This window comes from Scardinius erythrophthalmus (genome assembly GCF_964197995.2).
Source record: "Scardinius erythrophthalmus genome assembly, chromosome: 2".
NCBI lineage: Eukaryota > Metazoa > Chordata > Actinopteri > Cypriniformes > Leuciscidae > Scardinius > Scardinius erythrophthalmus.
Window position 1 is genome coordinate 51355087 of NC_138222.1, and position 25004 is coordinate 51380090.

General features: G+C 36.4%; 2 protein-coding genes across 4 annotated transcripts; one reads left to right on the top strand and one right to left on the bottom strand.

Annotated features, from left to right (window-relative positions):
* Positions 1 to 4599: 4599 nt before the first annotated feature.
* Positions 4600 to 18968, top strand: ankdd1a (ankyrin repeat and death domain containing 1A). Its single transcript, XM_081354699.1, has 15 exons — positions 4600 to 4787; positions 5399 to 5502; positions 6028 to 6126; positions 7918 to 8016; positions 8209 to 8313; positions 10035 to 10133; positions 13481 to 13579; positions 13657 to 13755; positions 13866 to 13964; positions 14900 to 14998; positions 15085 to 15183; positions 15290 to 15385; positions 15487 to 15688; positions 16420 to 16551; positions 17280 to 18968. The coding sequence occupies exons 1-15, from the start codon at positions 4748 to 4750 to the stop codon at positions 17339 to 17341; spliced, it is 1533 nt and encodes a 510-aa protein (XP_081210825.1). The 5' UTR covers positions 4600 to 4747; the 3' UTR covers positions 17342 to 18968.
* A 122-nt stretch (positions 18969 to 19090) lies between these two features.
* Positions 19091 to 25002, bottom strand: spg21 (SPG21 abhydrolase domain containing, maspardin). 3 transcript variants are annotated; one of them, XM_081354707.1, is made up of 10 exons: positions 24904 to 25002; positions 24473 to 24537; positions 24069 to 24230; positions 23795 to 23875; positions 23567 to 23712; positions 23373 to 23481; positions 22882 to 22989; positions 22662 to 22802; positions 20646 to 20748; positions 19091 to 19488 (listed from the first exon to the last, which is right to left on the bottom strand). In XM_081354707.1, the coding sequence occupies exons 2-10, from the start codon at positions 24533 to 24535 to the stop codon at positions 19265 to 19267; spliced, it is 1137 nt and encodes a 378-aa protein (XP_081210833.1). In that variant the 5' UTR covers positions 24536 to 24537; positions 24904 to 25002; the 3' UTR covers positions 19091 to 19264. The 3 variants fall into 3 exon arrangements, with proteins under 3 accessions (XP_081210833.1, XP_081210832.1, XP_081210834.1); XM_081354706.1 differs by having other exon boundaries at positions 24879 to 24969; XM_081354708.1 differs by lacking the exons at positions 19091 to 19488; positions 24904 to 25002 and adding an exon at positions 24820 to 24881 and having other exon boundaries at positions 19525 to 20748.
* Between the last annotated feature and the right edge of the window lie 2 nt (positions 25003 to 25004).

The following is a 25004-nucleotide window of genomic DNA, read 5'->3' on the forward strand; positions in this document are numbered from 1 at the left end:
TGTAATGAATAAAAGAAGGAATAGAATAGAACAGAAGTAACTAGAAGTAATGTGATTTTTAACGTGACTATTTAACCAAAAAGCATTGATATTTCCGAGATGATAACTGAATGCCTACATGCTTACTATTTTAAATGTTTATTGTTGCATGCAAACTGTATTCAAAATCAATTTTTTAAAGGCTTGTTAAATTTGCAGTATTGGACAACATAATCCTCCAAGTACGACAGCATGTTCTTTAAACGACGTGTTTTTATGCATTGCTGATTTTATTTTTAATTTTTTTGCAACAAAACATTTTGATCATTTTAAATATTTGCACATTGAATATTGGATTGCTTCTCTATCCAGCATGCATTGCTTAAACAGTTATGCCACTATGCAACAAATCAACTCAACTTGTGACTCACAAACGTTAAATGGCCTATTAGCCCCAACAGCTGTGCATGGAAAATGAAATGGGCCAGAAATTAGTTTTGGAAGTGAAGCTAGCGAGAAACCTGTCACCATGACATACAAAGCAGTATGTGAGTCTGCAGCTCTCTCTAGTGGAGGTTTCTCTTAACCCTCTGGGCTTCTTCGCCCGAAAACGGGCGAAAACTTGAACGTTTCGAATTGTTTAATTTTTTTTGCTTCATCGGATGGGGGTGAAACTTGGTGACTTTTGTTTTATTACCTATATGAACACACAAAAAAATCAAGGAGATGATTCTGATATGTTAAAGGGTCGTAAAAAAAAAAGTCACACTTAGCTTCCTCCGAAAACGGGCGACATAGGAAATGAATGGGAAATACGAAAAAATAGGAAAACTCAGCGAAACTTTTGGTGGTACAAGCTACAGATCAGCAACTGTGCTGAAAAAAAGTGTACAGCAATGAAGGGGTGACACTCTAGAACATCAAGAGTGCAAATAAGACAACCCCCCCCCCCCCCACACACACACACACACACACACAAACACACACACACACACACACACACACACACACACACACACACACACACACACACACACACAGAGAGAGAGAGAAATGAACTGGTAATACTGAAACAGCACATTTTGCCCCAAACTATATAAAAATGATATAATCATAATAACTCCAAAACTATAGCAAGGAGAGTCAAAAGGTAGGTATCGTTTGAAAGAACTCTTTTTAAATTTTTTGAAAACATAAATTACATTACATTTGGACATTGTCCAGCCAAGAAACAGCGGATAAAAGACTATATATATATAATTTTTATTATGATTTTGCATATCTTTCTTATTTGTCATGGAATAACTCAGGAAGGAAATAAGGTAGGAGGAAAATTCTTTTTTAGTGAAGTCCCCCTACATGTTAGCTGCATCTGGATAAAAAATTAATAATTTTTGGACAAAGGAATCAAAAGTTACAGCATTTGGAAAAGAGATAGCCTTTTTGTACAGTCTTTGACACCCCCTCATGGGCAATTTTTTCTTCATGAAGAATATCTTGTCATAAAAGCAATAGATTATGTTAATTTTGGGCTCATTTTAATTGTAATAATATGCTGTAAAAAATGAAGTGCCATTTTCAATTATCTGAGAATGTTTCATGAGCTGTATGATGTTTTTGACACATTGCAGTACATTATTTTATAGATTATGAAAAAAAGAAATTCTATTTATCAGCAAATAACTCAGCAATACTTAAGAGTTTTTCAAAGTGGATACATTCACTGTAAAGTTCAGACTCTAAGCTTTCAAATGACATCAATTTTGTGTTAATCAAGGCAAGATTTTTTTTAAATATGGTAAAGAATATTTTCGCAGCTAGGTGGCGCCTGCTGGCGGTACACTCGGTTTTAGAGGGATTACTCAGCACTCGTTAGGAGTTAATAAATGTAATTAGATGCATTAAAAAGCTGAGATCCTAAGCTTTAAAATGATATATAATTTGTGTTGTTCCATTTAGTGGTTGCTTAGTAATATTTTTTTTTCTTTCCGAATGGGAATAAATCAAATAAATGAATAAAAAAGCTATAGGCCGCCTATAGGCGGTTATAGGACATGACACAAATTAATACATTTTGAAGCCACTAGATGGCGCTCTTCTCAGTTGATTTTTTTTTTTTTTTTAGGCCTGCACTCTATTTTGATGTGAAATGTTGCATTTATTGAAAAAAAAAAAAAAAAGAAAAAAAAAAATATATATATATATATTAATTCTAATGGAAAAAATAGCTCATAAAAATTATATAATTAATGCCAAATATCATAAAAAATTCCAAAAATTCTAAATAATAATCAGAAAACATTATAGAACAAAAATATATTTGATTGGTTATCCTGGGAAAAAGTAAAGTAAGATTTTAAGGCTTCGCCCGTTTTCGGGCGGGAGGAAGCTAAGTGTGACTATAATACGAAGAAGCCCAGAGGGTTAATAATGGGTCACAGCTCTTTGTGTTCAAACAGATCAATGTTTGTCCAGTTTAGTTTGCTCAAAGCCAACAGGCAGAAAAACAAGCTTAATTGCCTATTGTTACACGACAAAGATCAAATCTGATAAGGAAATAGATGCAATAAGAATCAGCTATAGATGAAAAGAGTCTGATAACAGTGAGTAATGAATTTAATTATTTGGAGAAGAACAGAAAATTAAATGATGAGATCTCATAAATGAATAATATGAACAAATAAAACTCACAAAGAGTAGCCTATAAAATGGTGTAGAATAGCATTTGTAGAATGTATTTGAAATCATATATTTGTCCTTACAATATTATTACGCTACTCTCAGAAAAAAAAAGGTACAAAAGATGTCACTGTGGTGGTACCAACTTTATACCTAAAGAGTGCGTATTAGTCCCTCAAAGATACATATTGGTACCAAAAATGTACATATTAGTACCTAAATGATACATATTAGAACCCTTTTGAAGGGTACTGTCCCATTGACAGCTTTTGTACCTTTTTTTCTGAGTATTTACCAAGCAAGCAAATCAGGAAACCATAGGTTACTAGGCTACTTTCCTTTTATGCACATTTAAGGGGTAAGATGCTTAACATAGTAAAAAAAAAAAAAAAACATTATTGGCTATAAAGAGGCAACGAATGTATTAAAATAGCCTACATAACTAACATTTGGCCTTTGGAACGTCACAAAGCAACGTCTACACAACCTACTTAAAGGGGTGATGAACTGAGAAATCAAATTTTCCTTGAGCTTTTGACATATAAGAGATCATCATACTATAATAATATCCTGTAAGTTTCAGAACTGAAAACTACCTTGTTAGTCCAATAAAAGCTTTTATAGACATCAGGCTCAGCAAACGACTCCTTTTTCAAAGTGGGGATCTATGACGTCAAAGAGGATAAAACACCGCCTCCACAAAAGAAGATCAACGCCTACTTCAACACGGCCTGTTTAGCCCCGCCCACCGATTCACCCAAACATGCTAAATAACATAGGATGACATGATGATTGCTAAACCGGATCGAGCTACTTCCAAGCAATAAACATGCTGTTTACTAAATATTGTGCGTGCCTGTTTGTGGAAGAAGACAGTCTGCATAAGCTTCCTTCGGACTCCAGCATGGTTAAACTTTATTAAATCAGTCAATCACAATTTCCCGACGGATCTGCCAGCAACATGTAAGTAAACCATGTGTATTCTAATGCCTGATCTGCGATCAGTGATTTCTGATGTGTAATTATTCAAGTTCAGATATCTTTCTCTTAAAATCGTTCAATACTATTAATGCATCAGTGACTAAACGATCAACTTCACATAATTTCTCGTAGTATTATGAAAATAATCTTTTTTAAACTGTTATTAAATTATATACAGAAAGCGATCAAAGAACGATCCATTTCCATTCGCCCAAGCTGTCAATCAAACAGCACAGCGCGAGCCGCGAGGGCTTATCTGGACACTTACCAGACTCGTGATGAAATAATGACACTGTTACACTACACAACGAAGCTCTTACTGTGTATTCACATCGTGTTTGCATTGTGATTTGGTGTAAGCATTTGTGAGAGTGCAAAAATTGCATTGCAATGATAAGATCTTTATTCACGCGATCAACAGACTGTCTGTCATCCGCTCAGTGCTCATCATGCTGCAACCTTTCATGTGATGGAATAGATTTACATATAATGCTTTAAACGATTCTTTTCACGATTTGTTAATCTCGATAGCTGTAATAGTAAAAACGTAGTAAAAGTTTTCGAGAGAGTTCATGTAATACTAGCTATTTCATATGCAAGCATGTCAGCCAATCACAGCAGTCGGCGTTTGCACTGCAGTCTCACAGCAGACACGCCCCTTAAAACGGAGCGTTCAAACCTGAGGCTGAAATCAGGCTTGGAAAAATGGCTTTTATTTATAAATTATGACAATTTTTGATATAAAAATCATACTAACATTATAAGGGCACCCCAGGCAACATTATAAAATAATAAAACAATCCAGTTCATGACCCCTTTAATATTCATTAACTAACAATTCGCCATTGGACATAACTTTTGCCCAATGTAATTAATATTTAGAATGACAGGCTTCGCCATTGGAGGGACGCGAAGAAACGTCAGCACGGCGTGTTTAATATTCATGAGCCTTCGTTCGCTTCAGCAGGATTCGTCATGTCCCAAAGCGGCAGGCTTGAGCTCGGCGGAGTGAGGATTCAGAAACACAGCCGAACATCACATCAAAAGATGAAAATGTAGACATATATCAGAAGATGCGCACATCGGAGACATAACACACCATCAATCGATGACGATGGAAGACGGACTGGTGTCCGAAGACGATATATGTGAGTGTTAAAACAGTGAAGTAAAAGAATAGTGAGTGTTGTAGTGCGGTACAGACAGAAACTGGGGCAAGTGAGAGAAATATAGGATATTTAATGGCAAAAAATGTATTATCTCAATGTATGAGGAGGTGGCTTATAAAACCAACTGTGGCGACTAAATAGTTAGGCTACTATTTAAAAATGTTACTGTACGAGTCTCTTGTGTCTATTAGGCTACACTGTAGCCTAATAGACACAAGAGACTCGTTTTGTAGGGCTAGGCTGATCTGCCAATTACAATCAGCTCTACTGATTATTTTTTAATAGTATTCACATGTAATATAAATATTTTGTGAGTGACCATATATTTTTAAAACCTTTACAATGACGCCACTCCCTTCTTGAGTTGTATCTATAGTTGAGTGATTCAATAAGCACATATCTCTACAATTATGTTTAAAATTTACAGTAATATAATTTATAATCTAGAAAGAGATAATATCTGGAAAAATAATAGAAACATGACATATGAATTTTGTTGATGCATGTGAACAACATGTATGCTACTGATGTTTGTACTGTACCCGTATACACCATAACTCCTGTCACTTTTCACTTTCATGTCTCTCTAGTGCTTTGCTCAGAGAAGGAGTTTCATGATGCTGCGAAGAGGAATGACACTGTGAGAATGCAGGAGCTGATAGGAAGAGGGGTGGACATCAAAGTCAAAAATAAGGTGAGATATAGCCAACACTGAACCAACAGAAACATACGTGAACATTGCAAATCTACAGGAACTGGTTGAGGACTGACACATGCACAGTTGGTTATGTACATTATTATATTAAACATTTAACTTCTAGTAAAACATGTTTATAAATGCCCCAGGATGTGGACAGATTTGTCACAAAAAAAAAAAAAGCTTGAAATAATATGTTCATACAAATTCTAAATAAACTATGATGTGTGCACTTCTGAACATGGTGACACAGCAAAGCACCCTGAACAAACTGTACAGGAAGCTGTGTCAGAGGAAGTTATGTTGCCTTTCACCATGCCAATTTCTCTGCCTGGAATGTTTTGTTTTTCCCAGTTATACACCAGAGAGTCGGAAACACACATGTTGTGGTCCTCCTCAGCACAGGATATGACCCTTATTTTACCCCAGACAACAGTATTATTTACCATCTTAAACCATGGCAAATCATGGCTCATGAGTCATTGTGACTGTTTCATTTAATATGTGATTTTCATTTTACAGATGGACCGTAAGGCCCTGCACTGGGCAGCGGGAGCTGGCAGTGAACAGGCCCTGCGTCTACTGCTAGACCACGACATGGATGTGGATGATATGGACAGCGTACGTGTCAAATGCATTCTGTACACTGCCAAACTGTAACAGGGAACATGTTCGAATTTAGTTACATTTTAGGCTGAATATTTTATAAAGTTTCATGTTTATTTACTGTATGAGCACAAATGAGAGAAATACTGCTCCACCTGGTAAATCTTTAATGGGCTGCTGTTTATTCACCATGTGGCCTGTATATTACTGGAGGCTATGTGCTTGTTACACCAACAACAATAGTTGAAGAGACAAAGAGTGACCCTGAAGTGCAAGGCAAAACATTTTTAGATAATTGAGTAGTTTAGTGAGTGATGGGGATTTTTATATATATATATATATATATATATATATATATATATATATATATATATATATAAAGACATTTCATTCTTAGATTATAATGTATATACAATGTAAAGTGAAAGCATATAGAAAGTGTTTAAATACTATAACTGATCAACACTTTTATATACTTTTTTTATTTTAAGTACACGTAAATGGTCCTCCTGAGGGATAATTATTTTTTATAGTAAAAATTGTCCATGTCCTAGGGCCTAGGAGATCATAAAAATTGTGTGCAGAATAATTAAATTATTTTATAAAATTACACAGGGAATTAAAATGATCTGAAAATACAGTTTATAGTAAAAATAAATTAGATCAATTATAGCATGTCACATCAACTGGCCAGTTACAGTCTGTCAAAGCATTTTAGTGTCATTTCGTATCCATATTCAACAAACGCAGTGCTGTTCATAAAACGCTGGTAAACTTTATCTGAATGGGATTACTGTATCATCAAATAATTACAAGGTACAGTAAGCGATTACTGAGAAACGCTGTTGAAAGTGGATCGGACTGAGCACAACAATACACTTGTAGCCAATCAGCAGTAGGGGGCGTGTCCACTCATGATGAGAGAGGAGAGAGAGTGAGCAAGAGGGAGATTTGAACTGAAGAATACTGTAGAAAGAGAGATGGCTGAGAGACATTACAAAAAATAAAAGGAATATCACTGGAAAAAGAAGGGTTATGATCAGGCAAAAGCTTTAGGACCCTCGTTAATGTTAGAAAAGCTTTCCAGCACTGGAGAGACTGAAGCGGGATGGCAGAGGTTGCATTGTTTCTGCTCCATACGTGAGTAACATTGGTTTTGAGTGTGTGCTGTTGGCGATTAATGACGAACTCTTGCTTGTGTATACTCTTGTGTACTGTATGTTCGTTTTTTTTTAGTTTTTCCTTGTTCGTTCATCATCTTCACTTTATTTTCGCAAAGCTTTATTTCGCTTCGCTTCTGTTATGATAAAGAGACGTCCACTTTTGCATTGCGTGTTCTTGCATTTTGGGGACGGAGCAATGAAGGGAGGAGTGTGTTTGTTTTGGGTTGATTTCAAATATCAACAGTGTTTCTCAGATATAGCTTACTGCACCTTTATGGAAAATGGAAAAGTCCATTTAGGCTAGTGTTATTTTAGATTTTGTTCATTTTTATAGTTATATAGTTATAGATATTTTCTGCTTTTTTAAAGTTTTAGTAAATTTGTTGTTATTTTTTTCAAATGTGTATTTTTTTTTAAAATATGTCTATAGTTTTTATTCAATTTTAGTTTAGTTGTTTTAATATTTCAAGTTAAACTAAACTAAGTTATTTTATTTTTTATTTTAGTTAATGTTATTTTTATTTCAAGTAATGGAAATGTTTTTTATAGTTTTAGTTTAAAGTTACAATAATAACCCTGTATTAGGCTAATATCGTTCTTCAAAAGTCATGTGATTGTATAGACATTCTTACTTGTTTTCCAGTTTGGTATGAATGCTCTGCTCTTGTCGGCGTGGTTTGGTCATCTGTCAATCCTAAAGATCCTTGTCTCAACCGGGGCGAAGCTCACCTCTGAAAACAAAGTAAGACTCTTGGTAAAAATCCTTGACAAGTTTCAGATATCTTATATGAAGACAGTGGTAGCTTCTCACTCAATGTGCTCTGCTCACTCACCATAAAAATGGGATTGTACTGTGTACTGCCCTATATACAGACTTCAACATCAATTTCAATGCATCTCAGTGACTGAACTGTCACATTTCTTTTGTCTTCAGAATGGCTTGAATCTTTTGCACTGTGCTGCCCAGAGGGGTCACATCAGTATTCTGGAGTATATCATGGAAGATCTGGAAAACGTGCAGCTTAATAAAGCCGACAAGGTGAGAATCTTTTTTTCTCACAATACCCATGATCTTAAAGTGTAATGTCTTTTATTACAGAGACCTTATTCTTATATACTTATGTAACACATGGTGCTGTTGCGTGTTCTACATACTCACACTTTCAGAGCAGTTTGCAATCACCAGATAGCTTACATTTATGCTAAGCAATTGCTTTGATGTAGTGCTGATAAATTATGACTACTTCATGTGTAATTTATTGTGTTTATATCACACCTGTAAACTCGTCACATTTCGACAGGAAAGTTTCGATGCATTTTCTTTTCATCTTACCTCCGTATAATGCCTAATAACATAGTGTTTATCAGCACAGCGCTGGTTTGTTTACAGGGGGTTGCCAGTGTAAGTGAATACTGCTATAATTCTGCTGTTCCATAGCGCCACTTACTGGCAGAGAGTGAATTTACATATTCATCTATGTTTGACAGTGTTGTAAATGTTAACCTGTGTATCAACGCAATAAATTATTGACACAATAAATAATTGACAAGACGCTAAAATAATTACAGGGGCCTCTGGTTATCTTAAGGCGCCCCTGTTCATGACGTATATGTTTTGGCGGATGGTGGGACTAAATATCCTCCACAACTGACTGCAAACTTGCATTCAGATCTGCCGCCATATTGTTATCAACACCCAACTTCCAACAATCCAGTCAATTTCCGAAAGACTAAATCAAGTCCTGCCCTACATTTTTTTTCTCATTCCAGAGACAGTTTTCCTAGGAAGAATATAGGGAAGAAAAGACTATTGGGATTCCCTATAGGGAATATGGGGAAGAAAAGACTATTGCAGCTTCTATTTCATGGTAACTTTCAGTTGCTTTTACACTAGGGAATTTTTGTGGGTGTGGAAAGAGTTGACACAGTTTGTCATATTTTGATCACATAACATTTTAATCAGTTTTGTAAAAATGTTGGGTTTTTCTTCTAACATACTGCATTTGCAGACCCTTTAAAACAAAGATTTGCAGCATTCTCTGATCTATGTTGTAAGTGCTAAAAGTCTTATGAGGCTCAGTTTTATGAATCGATTCAAGTCCCGAAAGTAGAAGAGAGCTGTGTTTCGTTTGAGAGTGATAACGACCTTGATGATTCATTCACAGTTCATGCAAATATCAGGTAAACATTTTCGAGGAAGGACTTTGAGGAATTGACTCAAGGAAGAGTTTTGTTGACTTAAAAAGCAGACAGTAAACAGGAACTTTCAAGCATCAATAAGGTCAAAGACTTCTTTTTTGTTTAATGTAATTCATAAATAGTATGACATGACAACATTTTATCCATTATGTGTGGATTTTTTGTTTGAATTGCTTATATCAAATTAATTCACTGATATTATTTTTCTCTGTCTCTACGGCTTTTGCTGCTCAATTCAGAGATTGAATCATGCACAGTCAATATGGATTGTGGGACATTTATTATGAATGTCAATTGTGATGTCATGTTGTCTTTAAAAATAGATTTGAGTGTTTCCAGTTGTTATGAATTATGCTATTCGTTACACACAAGTTTATGATGAGATTATGATGAAAATGAAGTAATACCAATATCATGTGATCAACATTCTGGAGAAGTTTCATTGTGCTTTCTGTCAAAACATTTTTATTACCCATTGAAATGTAATTTTAACAGCTGTAAAACATTTATGGAAAGTAGTGCATTATGTCCTTTCTAAAGTGTCTCCATCTGTTGTGTCAGTCAGGTAAGACGGCGTTTCATTTAGCCGCAGAGCATGGACACCTGGAGGTGGTGGAGTTTCTCATTGGTATGGGCTGTGCTCATGATCTCAAGGACAAGGTGAGGGACAGCAAGAGTCACAGATGCACAGACGCCCCTCAGTGTGTGCTAATTAGATTTTCTCTACTACTAAACTCAGCAAAAAAAGAAATGTCCCTTTTTCAGGTGACCATTTTAAAGATAATTTTGTAAAATCCAAATAAGCTCTACAGATCTTTACTGTAAAGGGTTTAAACAATGTTTTTCATGCTTCTTACGGCACCATAAACAATTATTGCACATGCACTGATGGATCAGTTCTTTAAGTGTAACTTCACCAATTTTTAACCTGCTTTGTATTGATATGTTGGTAGTATATATAAATTAACAATGTTTACTCTTTCTCTGTGTTACCAGGGCCAAGAAATTCATGTTTATTTGTAAGCAAAAGTCCTCCGGATGGCGAAAAACACGTCATTCAGAGGACTTTTGACAGCTTCAGGGCTTTCATTAAAACCACAGAGAGTACTTCTGCATTGTTGTATCCTCGCCCACGGACATTCACATTGACACAGGGTTATTAACAAATGAGCTATTGTAAGAGTAGGTTTATCACTGAAAATTGTATCGTACTTTGTCTGCTCTAAACAGCATTATGGTAAAAATGAAACACTATGGCATCAGCTTTCTTACCTGTATGCGACGGCATTTTGCTTCGGGTTGTTGGGTGGAACTGACGGAACGGCTAGTTTTATCCCCTCCATTTGACGTAGTAGAAGTTTTTCCTACTAAAGCAAGGCAGTATTTGACCCTTCGTCCTCAACATGTCCAGTGCATGCTTTTACTCTTGATGTGTAGCACTGATTTAAAAAAAAAATCACCTTTCAACTGTACAAGCAGCCAAGTTTTATTGAAAGCCCATTTTGCCAGTGGTGAACCAGTTTAAGACACTAACAGTTCACAGGTGGTAGACAATTAACGTCACAATTACAATAACTTAGGACACTAAAGAGACCTTTCTACTGACTGCTCGTTAAAATCACAAATGATTTACTCTTAGCTTCTGACCAAGGCTGTATCTCAATACTAGTTTTACTTGATCTTAGTGCTGCGTTCGATACTATAGATCACACAATACTCTTAGATCGGCTACAAAACTATACCGGTGTTCAAGGACAAGCATTAAGCTGGTTCAGATCATACCTATCTGACCGCTACCATTTTGTCTATTTAAACGGAGAAAAATCGATCATAACTCCAGTAAACTATGGAGTGCCGCAAGGATCTGTGTTAGGCCCTCTATTATTCTCAATATATATACTGCCACTTGGAAATATTATAAGGAAACATGGAATTAGTTTCCATTGTTATGCTGATGACACTCAACTATATATTTCATCACGGCCGGATGAAAACGCTAAATTATCCAAATTGACAGAGTGTGTTAAAGATATAAAAGATTGGATGACGCACAATTTTCTTTTATTAAATCCAGATAAGACAGAGGTAATACTTATCGGTTCAAAAAACCGCCCACAAAACCTCCTTCAATACAACTTTAACATAGTAGGGTGTCCTGTTACTTTATCCTCTACAGTAAAAGACCTGGGTGTTATATTAGATTGTAACTTGTCTTTTGAAAATCATATTTCATATGTTACAAAAACAGCCTTTTTTCACCTTAGAAATATTGCTAAATTACGTAACATGCTATCTGTTTCTGATGCAGAAAAGTTAGTTCATGCATTCATGACCTCGAGACTAGATTACTGTAATGCTTTATTAGCTGGTTGTCCTGCATCCTCAATAAACAAGCTACAGTTAGTCCAAAATGCCGCCGCTAGAGTTCTTACTAGATCAAGAAAGTTTGACCATATAACACCAATTTTATCATCACTACATTGGTTACCTATAAAGTTCCGTATTAATTACAAGGTATTGCTACTGACTTATAAAGCCCTAAACGGCTTAGCTCCAGTTTATTTAACGGATCTTCTATCGCCCTATAATCCATCGCGCTCTTTAAGATCACTAAATTCGAGGCTTCTGGTCATACCTAGGATATCCAGATCCACCAAAGGAGGGAGAGCATTTTCACATTTAGCACCAAAACTCTGGAATAGCCTTCCTGATACTGTTCGTTGCTCAGATTCGCTCTCCCAGTTTAAAACTAGATTAAAGACGCATCTCTTCAGCCAGGCATTCATATAATATTTTAATCTTACAGTTAAATCCGGTCTCTACTTCATAAACGCCAGAGGAGAACTGGCCCCCGACTGAGCCTGGGTTCTCCCAAGGTTTTTTTTTCTCCATTAGGTCACCTGATGGAGTTTTTCGGTTCCTTGCCACTGTTGCCTTTGGCTTGCTCAGTTGGGGATACTTAATTTGATTAATCGATTCAACAGTGCTATTGATCTGCATTACCAAACGTGGATGTTTTACACCAGAAACATACACTGATGTACTATTTTATTTAATACTGTGAAGCTGCTTTGATACAATCTGTATTGTGAAAAGCGCTATATAAATAAAGTTGACTTGACTTGACTTGACTCTGAAAACATCAGAAGAAGGATGCCTAGGATTCATAGAGCAATAAACTACAATGTCTTGGTGGAAAAGTGGAGTAACATCACAGCAAGAACTGGCAAATCTGGCTCAGTCCATGAGGATGAGATGCACTTTTGCACTTAAAGCAGCTAGTGCCACACCAGATACTGGCTGCTACTTTTGATATTGACCCCCTCTTTGTTCAGGGACTAATTATTCCATTTCTGTTCGTCAAATGTCTGTGAAATTTGTTCAGTTTATGCCTCTGTTGTTGAATCTATGTTCATAGTCACACAAATATTTACATGTTAAGATCCCAGCAAGCAATAGCCGTCATTTCACCGTCTTAACCAAGTTAACTAGACCTGATATAGTTCGGCTATGAGTAACCCACTTCTAGCCAAAATAACCTTGAATTTGGTTACATGTTGTTTTTGCCAAAATAACTTGCGAAATGTATTATATTCCATCATGTAAGCAAAGTAAATTGATAACAAGGTGTTTGATTCCATTTCTTCACTCATTTTATTTCTTTGTTATCTAATTGATGATGATTCTATTCTTGGGCTATGGTTTATACATCTATTACATTTTCACTGACAGCCCAAATTTTGCCTTGTTTTAGCCTAGACGTCTGGGCTGTGTTTGGATGGCTATTAGACATCTTTTAAACGCAAAATTACTTGCTGGGGTCATTTGCTGGAAATAAAAGACGTTTCTTTTTTGCTGAGTTTAGATGCAAAATGCTAAAGTAGAGACCAAAGCCTGGCAAACTTGCTAAAGTGACCCAAGTAAAAACTGTTGACTCAAGTGGTGTGGCACTGTGTGTAGAAGTGAGGTCAAAGATGTGTGCATTGTCATATTTTCATTAACTGCAGGAGGAGAACACTGCACTGCATTTGGCAGCTAAGCAAGGCCACAGCGACGTCCTACAGAAGATTATGGAGACCGGGGAGAACATTGATGAAAGAAACATTGTAAGCCTCTCTCCAATTGTAAGAGATTTTTTTGGTTTAATGTCATTTATTTGCTTCACATTGTCATCTTTTATCAGGACGGCATGACTGCTTTACATTTGGCAGCTGAAGGGGGTCATTACGAGTGTATCAGACTGTTGCTGGAGGCTGGCTGCAATGTCAATGAACTTACTCATGTGAGTACAATGTTTTATATTATCAGCAGTCTTCATCATAACGAATGAGGTTTTCAATGTGCTATCAGTACAGCAAATTAATGGTCATGCTAATGTGCTTCTTCTAACAGAGCAACAGAACGGCTCTTCATCTGGTGGCCCAGCATGGCTCGGGTAGAGAGGTCAGACTGCTGGTACAGGCTGGGATCAGTCTGGATTCAGTAGACACTGTGAGTACTAAAAAACTTCAGTTGACATTCCAACACCACACCCTGCTTTTCAAGAAGTATAACATTTACTGTAGAGCAGGAGAGAATGTTTGAGGGCCAAATTCATTACGGTTAATTAAATTGATTCTTAGGGAATGCATGTACTGACAAAATGTATACCTTGAATGCAATGCAAGTTTAAGTCACTTTGGGTTAAGTATCTGTCGGATGCATAAATGATATAAATGCATTATGAACCTTTATTATGGATTAAGATCTTCTTGCCAACATTCTGTGTAAAATAACAGTTGATGATTCAAGTACTGCTGACTTAAAAAGAATAAATCATAAAAATCACATTAATAAATGCCTTCCCTTTATATACATACATAATTATAAAAGTATATAATATACAACATATATATGTGCTCATCCAGAGAACATTCCATAATGCCCACATCTAAACAGTAGACACTCCCATCTTAGGGAAAAAATACAACAAAAAAAGTGACATGATCACGATGAGGAATTGTGCCGTGGAAATTGTGGTCAGCACTAATTTTGTGGGTGTATTTGCGAATTTATCTGATTTACCTAATAAGTGAATCTGGTGCTAAAATGTCACAAATAAGTTTTCACAAGACTACAATTTTTTTTTTTTACCTATACGCAGGTTACTTTTCTTGCTGAACAAGTGCGCACCTGAGTTGCTTTCACATTCATGTGAATCGCGTCACTGTTCAACCGAACCGAGTGCAACCGAACTCAGACCACCTCCTTCAGGTAGTCTCGGGTTCGGTACCCCTGTGCGCACCTGGGTCCACATGACAGCTTTCACATTACCAGTTTTTTAAACCGTGCCCCGTTTCGAACTAAACTGCCAGTGTCAAAACGCCCTAAGATTCTGCTTTTAAGACCCATTGTACTTCATTATTCTATACCATATTCCTTGCCAGCAACATACTTCAGCTCTACACCTGGCAGTTCTCAACAACTCCACAGGAATAGTGAAGGATCTTATCAATGCGGGATGCGACCTGGACATCTTTGACTATGTGAGTGTGGTTCATTTCACATTTACAAAATCAAACGGTGATGATTTCAGAGATTTTGAAAATGGCTGAACAATTGTTCCTTACAGCGGCTTCAAACTGCTTTGCACATAGCAGCAGAACACGGATGGTTAAACATCGCTGAGATGATCCTGATATCAGGAGTCAACCTCAATCTACTCGACAAGGTACAATTTCCTGTTAACATACATGGGTGTGGACAATATATTTTCATATTGTAATACAATTCTGATCAAACAATTGAACAAAAGATGTTTATTTCAAATATTACAGCAGGGGAAGACATCACTTGATGTTGCAGCACGAGGCAATCATGTGAATGTTGTTGACATGATTATCAAAGCTGATAGATTTTACAAATGGGAAAAGGTATGTTCAATGTACATTAAGCTTCATTTAGTCTTATTTAATTGTTATCCATCATAATTAAAGATTGTGTGTTATTTTTAATGTGTTAATTTGCCCTCCAGGAAAATGTGACAAGTGACTCTGACTCTCTGGTGGGAACGAGTCTCACCTTTAAGCAAGACCATCAACAGGAGACACAACATATCCGATCCGTCCTATGGAAACTTTCCTCCAAGTATCTCAAACCAGGCGAGTGGAAAACACTGGCTCGGCACTGGAAGTTCTCTGAAGCGCATATTCGAGCCATAGAGCACCAGTGGACAGGTACACCATCTAATGCTGCGATCTGCTGCCGATATATAAATTAAAGCTTTTATTCAGCAAGGGTGCTTTAAAGATTTCGATTTCAAATAAAGTATACTCAAATCATCATGAAAAAAGTATCACGGTTTCTACAAAAATATTAAGCAGCACAAATGTTTGCAACGTTGATAATAATAAGAAATGTTTCTAGAGAACCAAATCAGCATATTAGAATGATTTCTGAAGAATCATGTGACACTGAAGACTGGAGTAAACAATCAAATAATTGCACCCTTGGTGAGCATAAGAGACTAATTTCAAAATCAGATAGATCCCAACACTTTTAAATATATATATATATATATATATATTTTTTTTTTTTTTGTACAAAAATGTGATTCAAATTTAAAAAAATTATGAAATGTCACAACAACAGGATTGAAAAGAAAGTTACAATCAAAGGTAAATTGTGCATATTCCCAGATAATGCATACAAATAGTTTCCTGAAATATTTTAATTAGAAAATATGCACAAAAATTCAAAATGTATCTAAATATGTGAGGTCTGGAATCTTACAACACTACACCACACTACAACTCAGACTAAATGGATTACTGAAACAGTTACACTAGCCTTTCATTTGCATCATTTTCCCAGATGTAGTGCATTGTTCAAGGATCATAGAGCAGGCAGCCCAAATGTGTTCAATGCGATATCTGCCATAGTGATGACAAGCTCTGAACTTTAAAAGGTACAAAGAGCCACAAGGAGCACGGGCACAGAATGCTGCTCATCTGGCTGCACGGTGTGATCACCGCTGGACAAAACCCCATCAAGGGCTTGTACGAAGGTCTGATCGGAATCTCAAGGATCGACCTGGCAGGTGAATTCATTATTACAGTTCATGTGTATAAGCTCTGTTCCTAAACCTATCCTGCTGCATCATATGTGCATTATTTCAGGCTCAATTTGTCAATCTTTTAGGCAGAATTGCATGTCTTTTTGGAAGGCAATCCTAGAGTTCGATTTTTACCCCCTGGGGTCGGCCGTCACGACCACCTCGCTTTTTTCTTATCAGTGCAAAAGAGACTCTGTAGATTTTTGTCATACAGATAAGTGTTATACATCATCCGAAACTGTTAAGTGTCTACTTTTATTTGTGTACGCACAATAATAACAAAATCTTGTGCTTTTTGCAAAATAACAAAATCAAACAGGATGGGCATTCTGTCGTCTCTCTCAGTGAGGTCTATTCTGAAACGCTTCAGAAAATGAACCAAAACTCAGCGAACACTTGCCACACAGACATGAAAGATATGTCAGTACAGTACATTTGCAAAGCAGGTTTCCAGTTGGGTTAGATATTTGATTTTGAATGAAATCTCTCTCACTTGTAGCTTATTTTGGCCAAGAACTGACAACTTAGAAAGGAAAATATAGACATATTAGGACCAACCAAAAGTTTACATGCCATGGCATTTTAACTAGGATTATGCCTTAGAAGATTGTAGGAAGAGAAGAAACTCTCTGGGTTTGTAACAGAGTACTTATTAGTATTTTTAGAAGTTTCATTGTCTTCCCTCATTTATAACTTTCTTTTCTTCCATAAAGAAAGCATGCGACAGCAGGCAAATGCGGATCCGTCTTCTGCTAAAAAATGCACTGCAATGTGATGGGAGATTCATTGAGATCACTCTGGATTGAGCGCAAACCAACCAGAAGATTGCTTTTGAAACACAGAGAACTGAAGAACCACAAACACTGCCTAAAATTCAACCTTAGTGATGTGACTTAGAAGAAAACATTGCCTGTTCACAACGAGAGCAAACATTCACAGCAAACCAGACTTTGGATTGAAACTATACGTTTCTGTGGATCCAGATTTGTTAGATAGGTAGATAGAATAGGTAGATATTGTTTCTTTTCTTTGTCGAAAAATTCACAAAGCAATAACATGTCAACTTTTTGGCCATGCTGGAAGAATTTTTTTTGAATTTCAGAAGGATTTTTGATTCAGTCTGCATGTCTTTCTGTCCTCTATTTATTTGTAGATGCAGTTTTTCTGCTAAAATTGCTATTTTTAAGAATAGAAGCAAAACTAAAGCTACAGCTGCATTACACAGCTGCATTACCCAGGATACTGAGAAACACATATTTTATGTGTGTTTAAATGTGTCTAATGTTTGAGTCCCTCCTGACTGAACAACCTGTTGATTATTATGGGATTCACCAGACTGAAAGCCTGAACTTTTGGTTATTGTGGAAATGTTGTTATATGATTGTGGGAGAAAAGAGACAAGACTGTGGTATGAAATTAAGAGAATAAACCACCACAGTATTTTATGCAGATTATAGCTTGGTTAACAATACTGATATCATTCTCATTTTGATATCCATTCACTAAGCCCTATTTGTAGCGTGCCTACCATCCAATAAGCTTTGTTTTGTTCATTTCATACGAAACAAAGTTTTAGCTTTCAAATTATGTCAATTTTATTATGAAATTCATGCAATAGATACCGTTTGGTGCTCTTAAATGAGCCATGACAGATTGCTGTAGGGATGAACCGATCATCAGTAGGTACGTTAAAAGATACAGTACAACTTACTGAAATATATTTGTCTCATGTAATCGCTCAATCAGTGTTTCAAAAGCGGAAAGACGGAAAACGTTCAATATTATAGTAATACCAAATGACAGGGTTCCCTGTATAGTTTTTACAGCATTACTTGAGAGGGATTTTTTCCTTGAGAAAAAATGATATCCAAAGCGATATTGAATCGAGATTGAAAATTAATCGAATCTCAAACCTGGAAATAATCAAAATTTATCATGAATCATGGAATTTGTGTCAATACCAGCCCAAATGCAGACGTATTTAATTATTCATAATTTATGGATATGTTCAGCCTGCCTAAGCAAGATATATGTAAATGTTGGTTGTAATGTTTAACAAGACATAATCTTACTGAAACTGTTTGATTTGTAAGTGGACTTGTTTTAAAGTATTGGCAGAGTCACAGTATGCAGCATGACCAGCAATGTTGTTTGTTTTTCAATTAAAATAAATTGTAAATTGCACTTAAAATTATATCCAGATATCTTTGTTGTAGCTATAATGACTTTTGTAAGCATTTTACTGGATTGTGACTGAACAGGAAATTCAGTGCTGAACTGAAACAAGTCTTATTAAAAGTTAATATTGACACATGAAAATTTTTTGAAGTTGCAAATTGGCAGACACCTGTGGTTCTCGGATAGTAACCACCCAACACATACAAATTTCATTATGTACACAAACCCAAATGATAGGTGTCGTGACGCCACCTAGTCAAGTGCCAGTCTACTATCAACAGCAACCGTATTTGAGGAACATTCAGCTATTTTCTTTTGGAATAATGTTGCAAACTGTCCAAGTAACTGGCTCATTAAACAAAAATCTGTGTTCCTTTATTTTTGTTGATAGAAGGTTTCCTCCAACGAAGTATTAGTGGTGTTGCCAAGGCATTGCTCATTATTAGGGTTTTGAACAAACTCTTAATGATGAGTATTAAACTTGCTAAGGTGCTCTGAGTGTCTATAACATATGCTGCAGTTAAAGACAGCATGAAACGGAAGTTGCGATTGTCTTTTCTTCTCTATTGTGATGTATATCAGAGTAAAAAGGCTTCTTGAACAAGAAAAAATGAAGGGCAGGACTTGATTTTGTCCATGGGGAGATGATTGGTTGTGGTTTGCTATTGGTGGATGTCATGTGAGTGACAGGTTGTCCCGCCCTCGCGCCAGTAAACACGTCATCACAGAAGAGAAGAGATGACGCTGCAAAAGGGAGAAGTTATTTTGATTAAAGATTATGAAGGAACATGAATTTTAAAAAGTTGTATGCACGGATTAATCATTTATAATAAACAATGAAATATTCCATTTAAAAAAAAAAAGAATTATTCACTTTGATTTCATGCCGACTTTAATGTACTGGCTTTTTCCAAAAAATATTGTGACGTATTAGATCATAATATCATGGTACTCAATGAATACTATATACATATACCAGGGTATTATTTGCATGCCATACAATCCCAATTCATTGATCTGATTCCTATGTAAATACTGTATAGCCGTAACAGTGTTTGAATTGTATGGTAATGCTTTAGTGGTTCATTTGTGGTTTATAACTGTAGACTTGTATTTACAAATGCTCCTTCTCAACAGGGAAATAAAATACTAATAAACATAAGGTCAAAATATTACATTACAAACAAGGCAGAAAAGGCAGATTTGCACCCAATACACAATTATTATTAGAAAAAAAAAAAGCATGAGTTTAGCAAATGCAAAACTTGTAATTGAATTCCAGTAATTTAAATTAGTTGTAAATCTACAACAATTATCAATATCTGGTTTTTGTGGTTAAACGGCTTTATTTTAAGTAAATAATGACACATTTTCATTTGTTTCTAAATCAAGGACTCCTCAAAGGTAATTTGGAAAAAGTGAAAGATTTATACAATCTGGTGTTGAAATTAGTTTCATTTTATATCAGTGCATGACTCAAATAAACAACAGAAATAATAATGCTGACAACATTCATACAAAAAAACAAATGCAAAACAGAAAATAACACCAACATACAAAAGGCAGAAAATTATATTCAAGGAGTTAAAAGTGCGTTTTACGTATATTGTGTAAGGCAACCGGGTCAAAATACGGCATTATATGAAAATCCTAACTATGTAATCAATTTCACTTATTTACAGTCATAATATTATATCAAAATATTGTTTATTTTCCATAAAGTAAAAATAGGCTCTATAAAGTCCATTCACATTTAACTGACTTAAAGGTAATAGAAAAACAGAATACCGAAACGTGATCTCTAAATGTTGTGTAGCTGAATCAGGTCAAACTCCTGATTCATCTATTCATCATTCAGAGAATGTTTGCATGAAGCCTCTATGATTCATCATCACTCTCACTGTTGTTGCTCAGATTTGTCCTTTGCACCTCCAGCTCCTCTGCGCTGACCATCTCTGGACTGATGGCGGCGTACCGTGTCCCATGAAACTGGCGCAGGTGTATCTACAGATTAAAACCAGAGTAACAGTGCAAATTAAGCACCTGAAATCATAACAACACCAGGGGCCCTATTTTAACGATCTAAGCACATGGTCTAAAGCGCACGTGTCCAATCCACTTTTGCTAGTTTAATGACTGGTCTAAAAGGGTTGGCCCTATTCTCTTAATGAGTAATGGGTGTATTTTGGGCGTAACGTGCAATAAACCAATCAGAGTCTCATCTCCCATTCCCTTTAAAAGCCAGTTGCGCTCGTGCCATGGTGGATTCGCTATTCACATGGCAGAATTTACAAGCGGAAAAACTGAACGAGTCTCCAGAGAGGAAAAGGGTCTGCTCGAGCGTGAGGTTAAAGGCGAGCAAGCAGACCATCTACAGGACAAGCCGGATTCCACCATATCTTTATGTACACAATAATAATCTTTTACATTGTAATCCTTTTATTTTTGGCATGTTTGTGTGCTGCTGCGTGTGTGTGTAATAAGCAGAGTGTTTGCGCGTTGTGCACCCGCCTATAGGATAATGCGCCCTTTAAACAACAAAAAATATATAAATACTGCGCCATTGACTTAAGACCAGGTTTTAGTTGGTCAATGGCTCAGTCTATTTCAGTTGCCTCAAAGTAGCAACGCGCCAACAATGCGCCTGAACACACCTCGTTTTCAGACCAGCACGCCCATGGGTGCACAAATAGGCGCAAATGCATTTGCTATTTAAACAACGTGGCGCAGGACATGAAAATGATAACTGCGTCGGGCTGAAACTAGCAAAAAACACTTGCGTCGCGCCTGGCGCCGCATTGCAACAGGTGTATGATGGGGCCCTAGGGCTAGGTGTGTCGTTTTTATTGCTACTCAATAAAGATTTTAAGCTTAAGTATCATAAAAGTGCTCCATATGTTTTCAAAACAGACTGAGATTTATGTTGTTATTCACTAGCTTTGTTTCCATCCAAAGTTGCAAATTAAACTTATGTGCAAAACTGGAATATCGCATAAAACATCTGCGAATAAAGCAACATCTCCATCCCGTGCTCAAGAGAACAAAATAGTCACTTCCTGAGAAATTGGCACGATATCTGTAATAAAAACAGAAGTTGCTGGAATGGGGAAAGCCACTGTGGCTATTTTATCCAACATCATGAATGACTTTCGCCTCAGAGGGCACAGATGAAATGCAATAAACGCTGTCATGTAATCTTGCGTTCGGAGGCGAATGACTGGTGTTTGAGAACGCAATCGTGTGGGACAGTTCTGGAAGGTCATTACACCAAATCATTCGGATGACAGACTCTGGCTCAGGCATCAAACCAACATTTAAGATGATGTGCAATGAAATTGGTCCACTAGTCTAATCCAGTCCAGTCTAATCACATCCTCTGTTGAGGAAATTCACATGAGTGTTTTGCTACACATCGAGGGATTTATTAAGCAGATGTGTTTCCATTGTATGCATGTCGTCTTATTGGATCCAGCAATCAAAAATTTGCATAAAAATAGGTGGATGGAAACAAAGCTACTGATAATCTTCCCCTCCAGTAAGACATTAACTGCTGCAACCAGATCATTAAGCTGTCAGTTTTTAAATTCGAGAATGAATCATTCAGACCAGCTTTCTGAATTCGATGAAAAATAATGATTTGTTCAAGAATTGGACACTGTGTGACAGATCAAGGACAGCTAGGACTTCAATAACTGTTTCTCACACAAAGCTATCATGTAGCTAAGATTCAGAAACAAATCCGACTACTTTACAGGGTTTTTGCTTCTTTTTTGAAGCTTCAAATTTTCTTCATACATGCTCCACAGAAGAAAGAAATAAAATCATTGGGGTTTGGAACAACACCAGGGTGAGTAAATAATAAAAATAAAAATTTAGGTTCAAATGTTCCTTTAAACAACTTGAAACAGTGGACTCACTTGTATGTACAGGTTAACTTCTGCGCTTCTGCACAGATAAGGGAAGTTTCCGCCGGTTTTGAGATGAGCTCTTCTAGCATTTGGGTACAGCTTATACATCTCTTCCTTTGCCTCATGTGACAGGGCACTCTGATCAAAAACCTAAGAGAAAAGGAGGTCAAAATCATTTAAACTGTTTTTAACAGTTGTTTTCTAGCCTATTTATAAAAAAAAGACCTACATCCATTATGGTGACAGCAACATCCTTTATCTTGTGAGGTTCCACGTAGGAGTTTTGGCAATTCAATGTGAGTCGAGAAGCCAGTTCACTCTGGTTCAAGCTTTCCAGCTGAAACACAAATAAACAAAGCACACTTTGTTGATAAATGAGCAAAGAGTGAGACAAATTTACCTTCACAGAAGTTCACACATCAGTATAAGATCTATTACTAACTACATCAATCCAGCTCAAGCACAAGAAGTAGATTTGGCTTGATTTAACTACCCAATAAAATATTTCAATACAATGAATGTTAGCACATTTACATGTTTAACAAAATCTGGGTAGTTTTTCATGTTAAACGTCCTTATGCAAAAAATTGACATTGATATTTTAAGGAATTTTTCTGTGGCCATTTTTGAATGGAGGTGGGTCAAAAGTTGTAGAATAGTTACACTAAAAAATTATGTCATCAAAACTTCCAAAACAGTCAGTATGGTAGAAGAACTCACTCTGTCAACCATAAAGTCAATTGCATCTGCCATTTTTGGGTCCACAGGTCCTTTGGCAAAGTTACCAAGCACAATCTTTTTGAGCATGAACGCAGGCATCAACCAGAAACTAGAAAAGAAAGAGAATGAGAAAAAGTCCACAAGGATGGAGACATTACCACAGGAAAAGTTATCAGTATTCTGTAAGTCTTTACCTGTTTGCTGTCCATGTCTGGTTGAAGATCGATGTGTCACTAAATGAGTTGCACAGGACTAGAGAGTGAACTCTGGGAGATTTATGTGTGACTTCAGCAAATTTCTGAGCCAGGAATCCACCCAGAGATGCACCGAACAAGTGCACCTGCACAGAGACAGAAAAACAGGTTGTGAAAGAGACTTGTAATTTGCCATCTTGCATGTATAAAATAATCAATTTTCCATACCTTGTCAAGTTGTAAGTGGTCTAAAAGCTTCCTAAATCCATCACAAAATTCCAGCAGATCCCAATAGACAGGATACTGGAGCTGTGTAAAGCAATATCAAGTTACGTAAGAAAGAATGTCAGAAGAGCAGCACAAGGGCATGTTGGTTACATAAATTACCATGTTGGTTACATAAATTACCATGTTGGAAATGGCAAGCAACCGAATAAACCCTATTAATTAACAAATGTATAGCAGCCAGGTCTCTCTCTAGTTGATGTGTGAGAGAACATACCGAAATGACACGGTAGCCCCATCCGGAGAGAGCCAGAACCTGCTGGAAGAAAACCTCTGCGGTGCCGCTCACAGGTGGGAGGAAGATGATGGGACATCTGATATTTTTCGGCCCAGCATCATACAACGACCAGACTTTGCTGTCATCATCATCCACAATTATCTAAAGACACAAAGGCAGAAACTACATTAGTATCATATGACACAGAGAAAAAAAATACATAATTTACATTTGGTACAGCAGTTCTATGATTTTTTTTTCTCGTTTTAATTCTACTTTCTTGCATGAAAATTAACAATGACAAATGACAGTTAGCATCCTGTTTTCAGCCTTAATTCAAATTAAAAAGATGACATAGATAGATAGATAGATAGATAGATAGATAGATAGATAGATAGACTTACTCTTTTCAGAGGTACAGTGCTTCTGAACCAGTTATAATCAGGAGATACTCTTATCTCCTCCATTGCTGAAATGCAAATTAAATGTTTGATTAAATAAGTGCAAGCCTCTCAGAATAACTGACATGATCAACACAATGCTTGTAATTTAGATGAAAAGAAGAGGTATTCATGAAATTTAATTTCATGTAAAAAAACAAAAGTATTGCTTTTACACCCCTTCCATGTATTTCAACATAGAAAACATGTGACTAGAGTACAAAATGGTCTAGTCACTACCAGTGAGTTAATGCGACAACTGAACATACATACACAATTCCCGCAAAAACACTATATAAAAACGATGGTACCTCTAAAATAATTATCATATTCAGGAGACCATTTCGAGTAATAGATGAGAAAATGTTACCGTGTCGATTCATGAAATAAATCACCTTTTAATGCCTTTCATCCACAGGTTTGAAAAAACATTGTATCCTTTCGCTACATCACATGACAGCAGCTTCCGCAGCCAGAAGCAAACGATTGACTGCAC

Coding starts and splice junctions, on each gene's coding strand:
- ankdd1a (XM_081354699.1), top strand. CDS start 4,748: ATGACGATGGAAGACGGACTGGTGTCCGAAGACGATATAT. Junction 8,017..8,208: donor AGCTCACCTCTGAAAACAAA/GTAAGACTCTTG, acceptor TTTTGTCTTCAG/AATGGCTTGAATCTTTTGCA. Junction 8,314..10,034: donor AGCTTAATAAAGCCGACAAG/GTGAGAATCTTT, acceptor CTGTTGTGTCAG/TCAGGTAAGACGGCGTTTCA.
- spg21 (XM_081354706.1), bottom strand. Junction 23,713..23,794: donor ACCACTTACAACTTGACAAG/GTATGGAAAATT, acceptor GTCTCTGTGCAG/GTGCACTTGTTCGGTGCATC. Junction 22,803..22,881: donor TTGCTGTCACCATAATGGAT/GTAGGTCTTTTT, acceptor CTTTTCTCTTAG/GTTTTTGATCAGAGTGCCCT.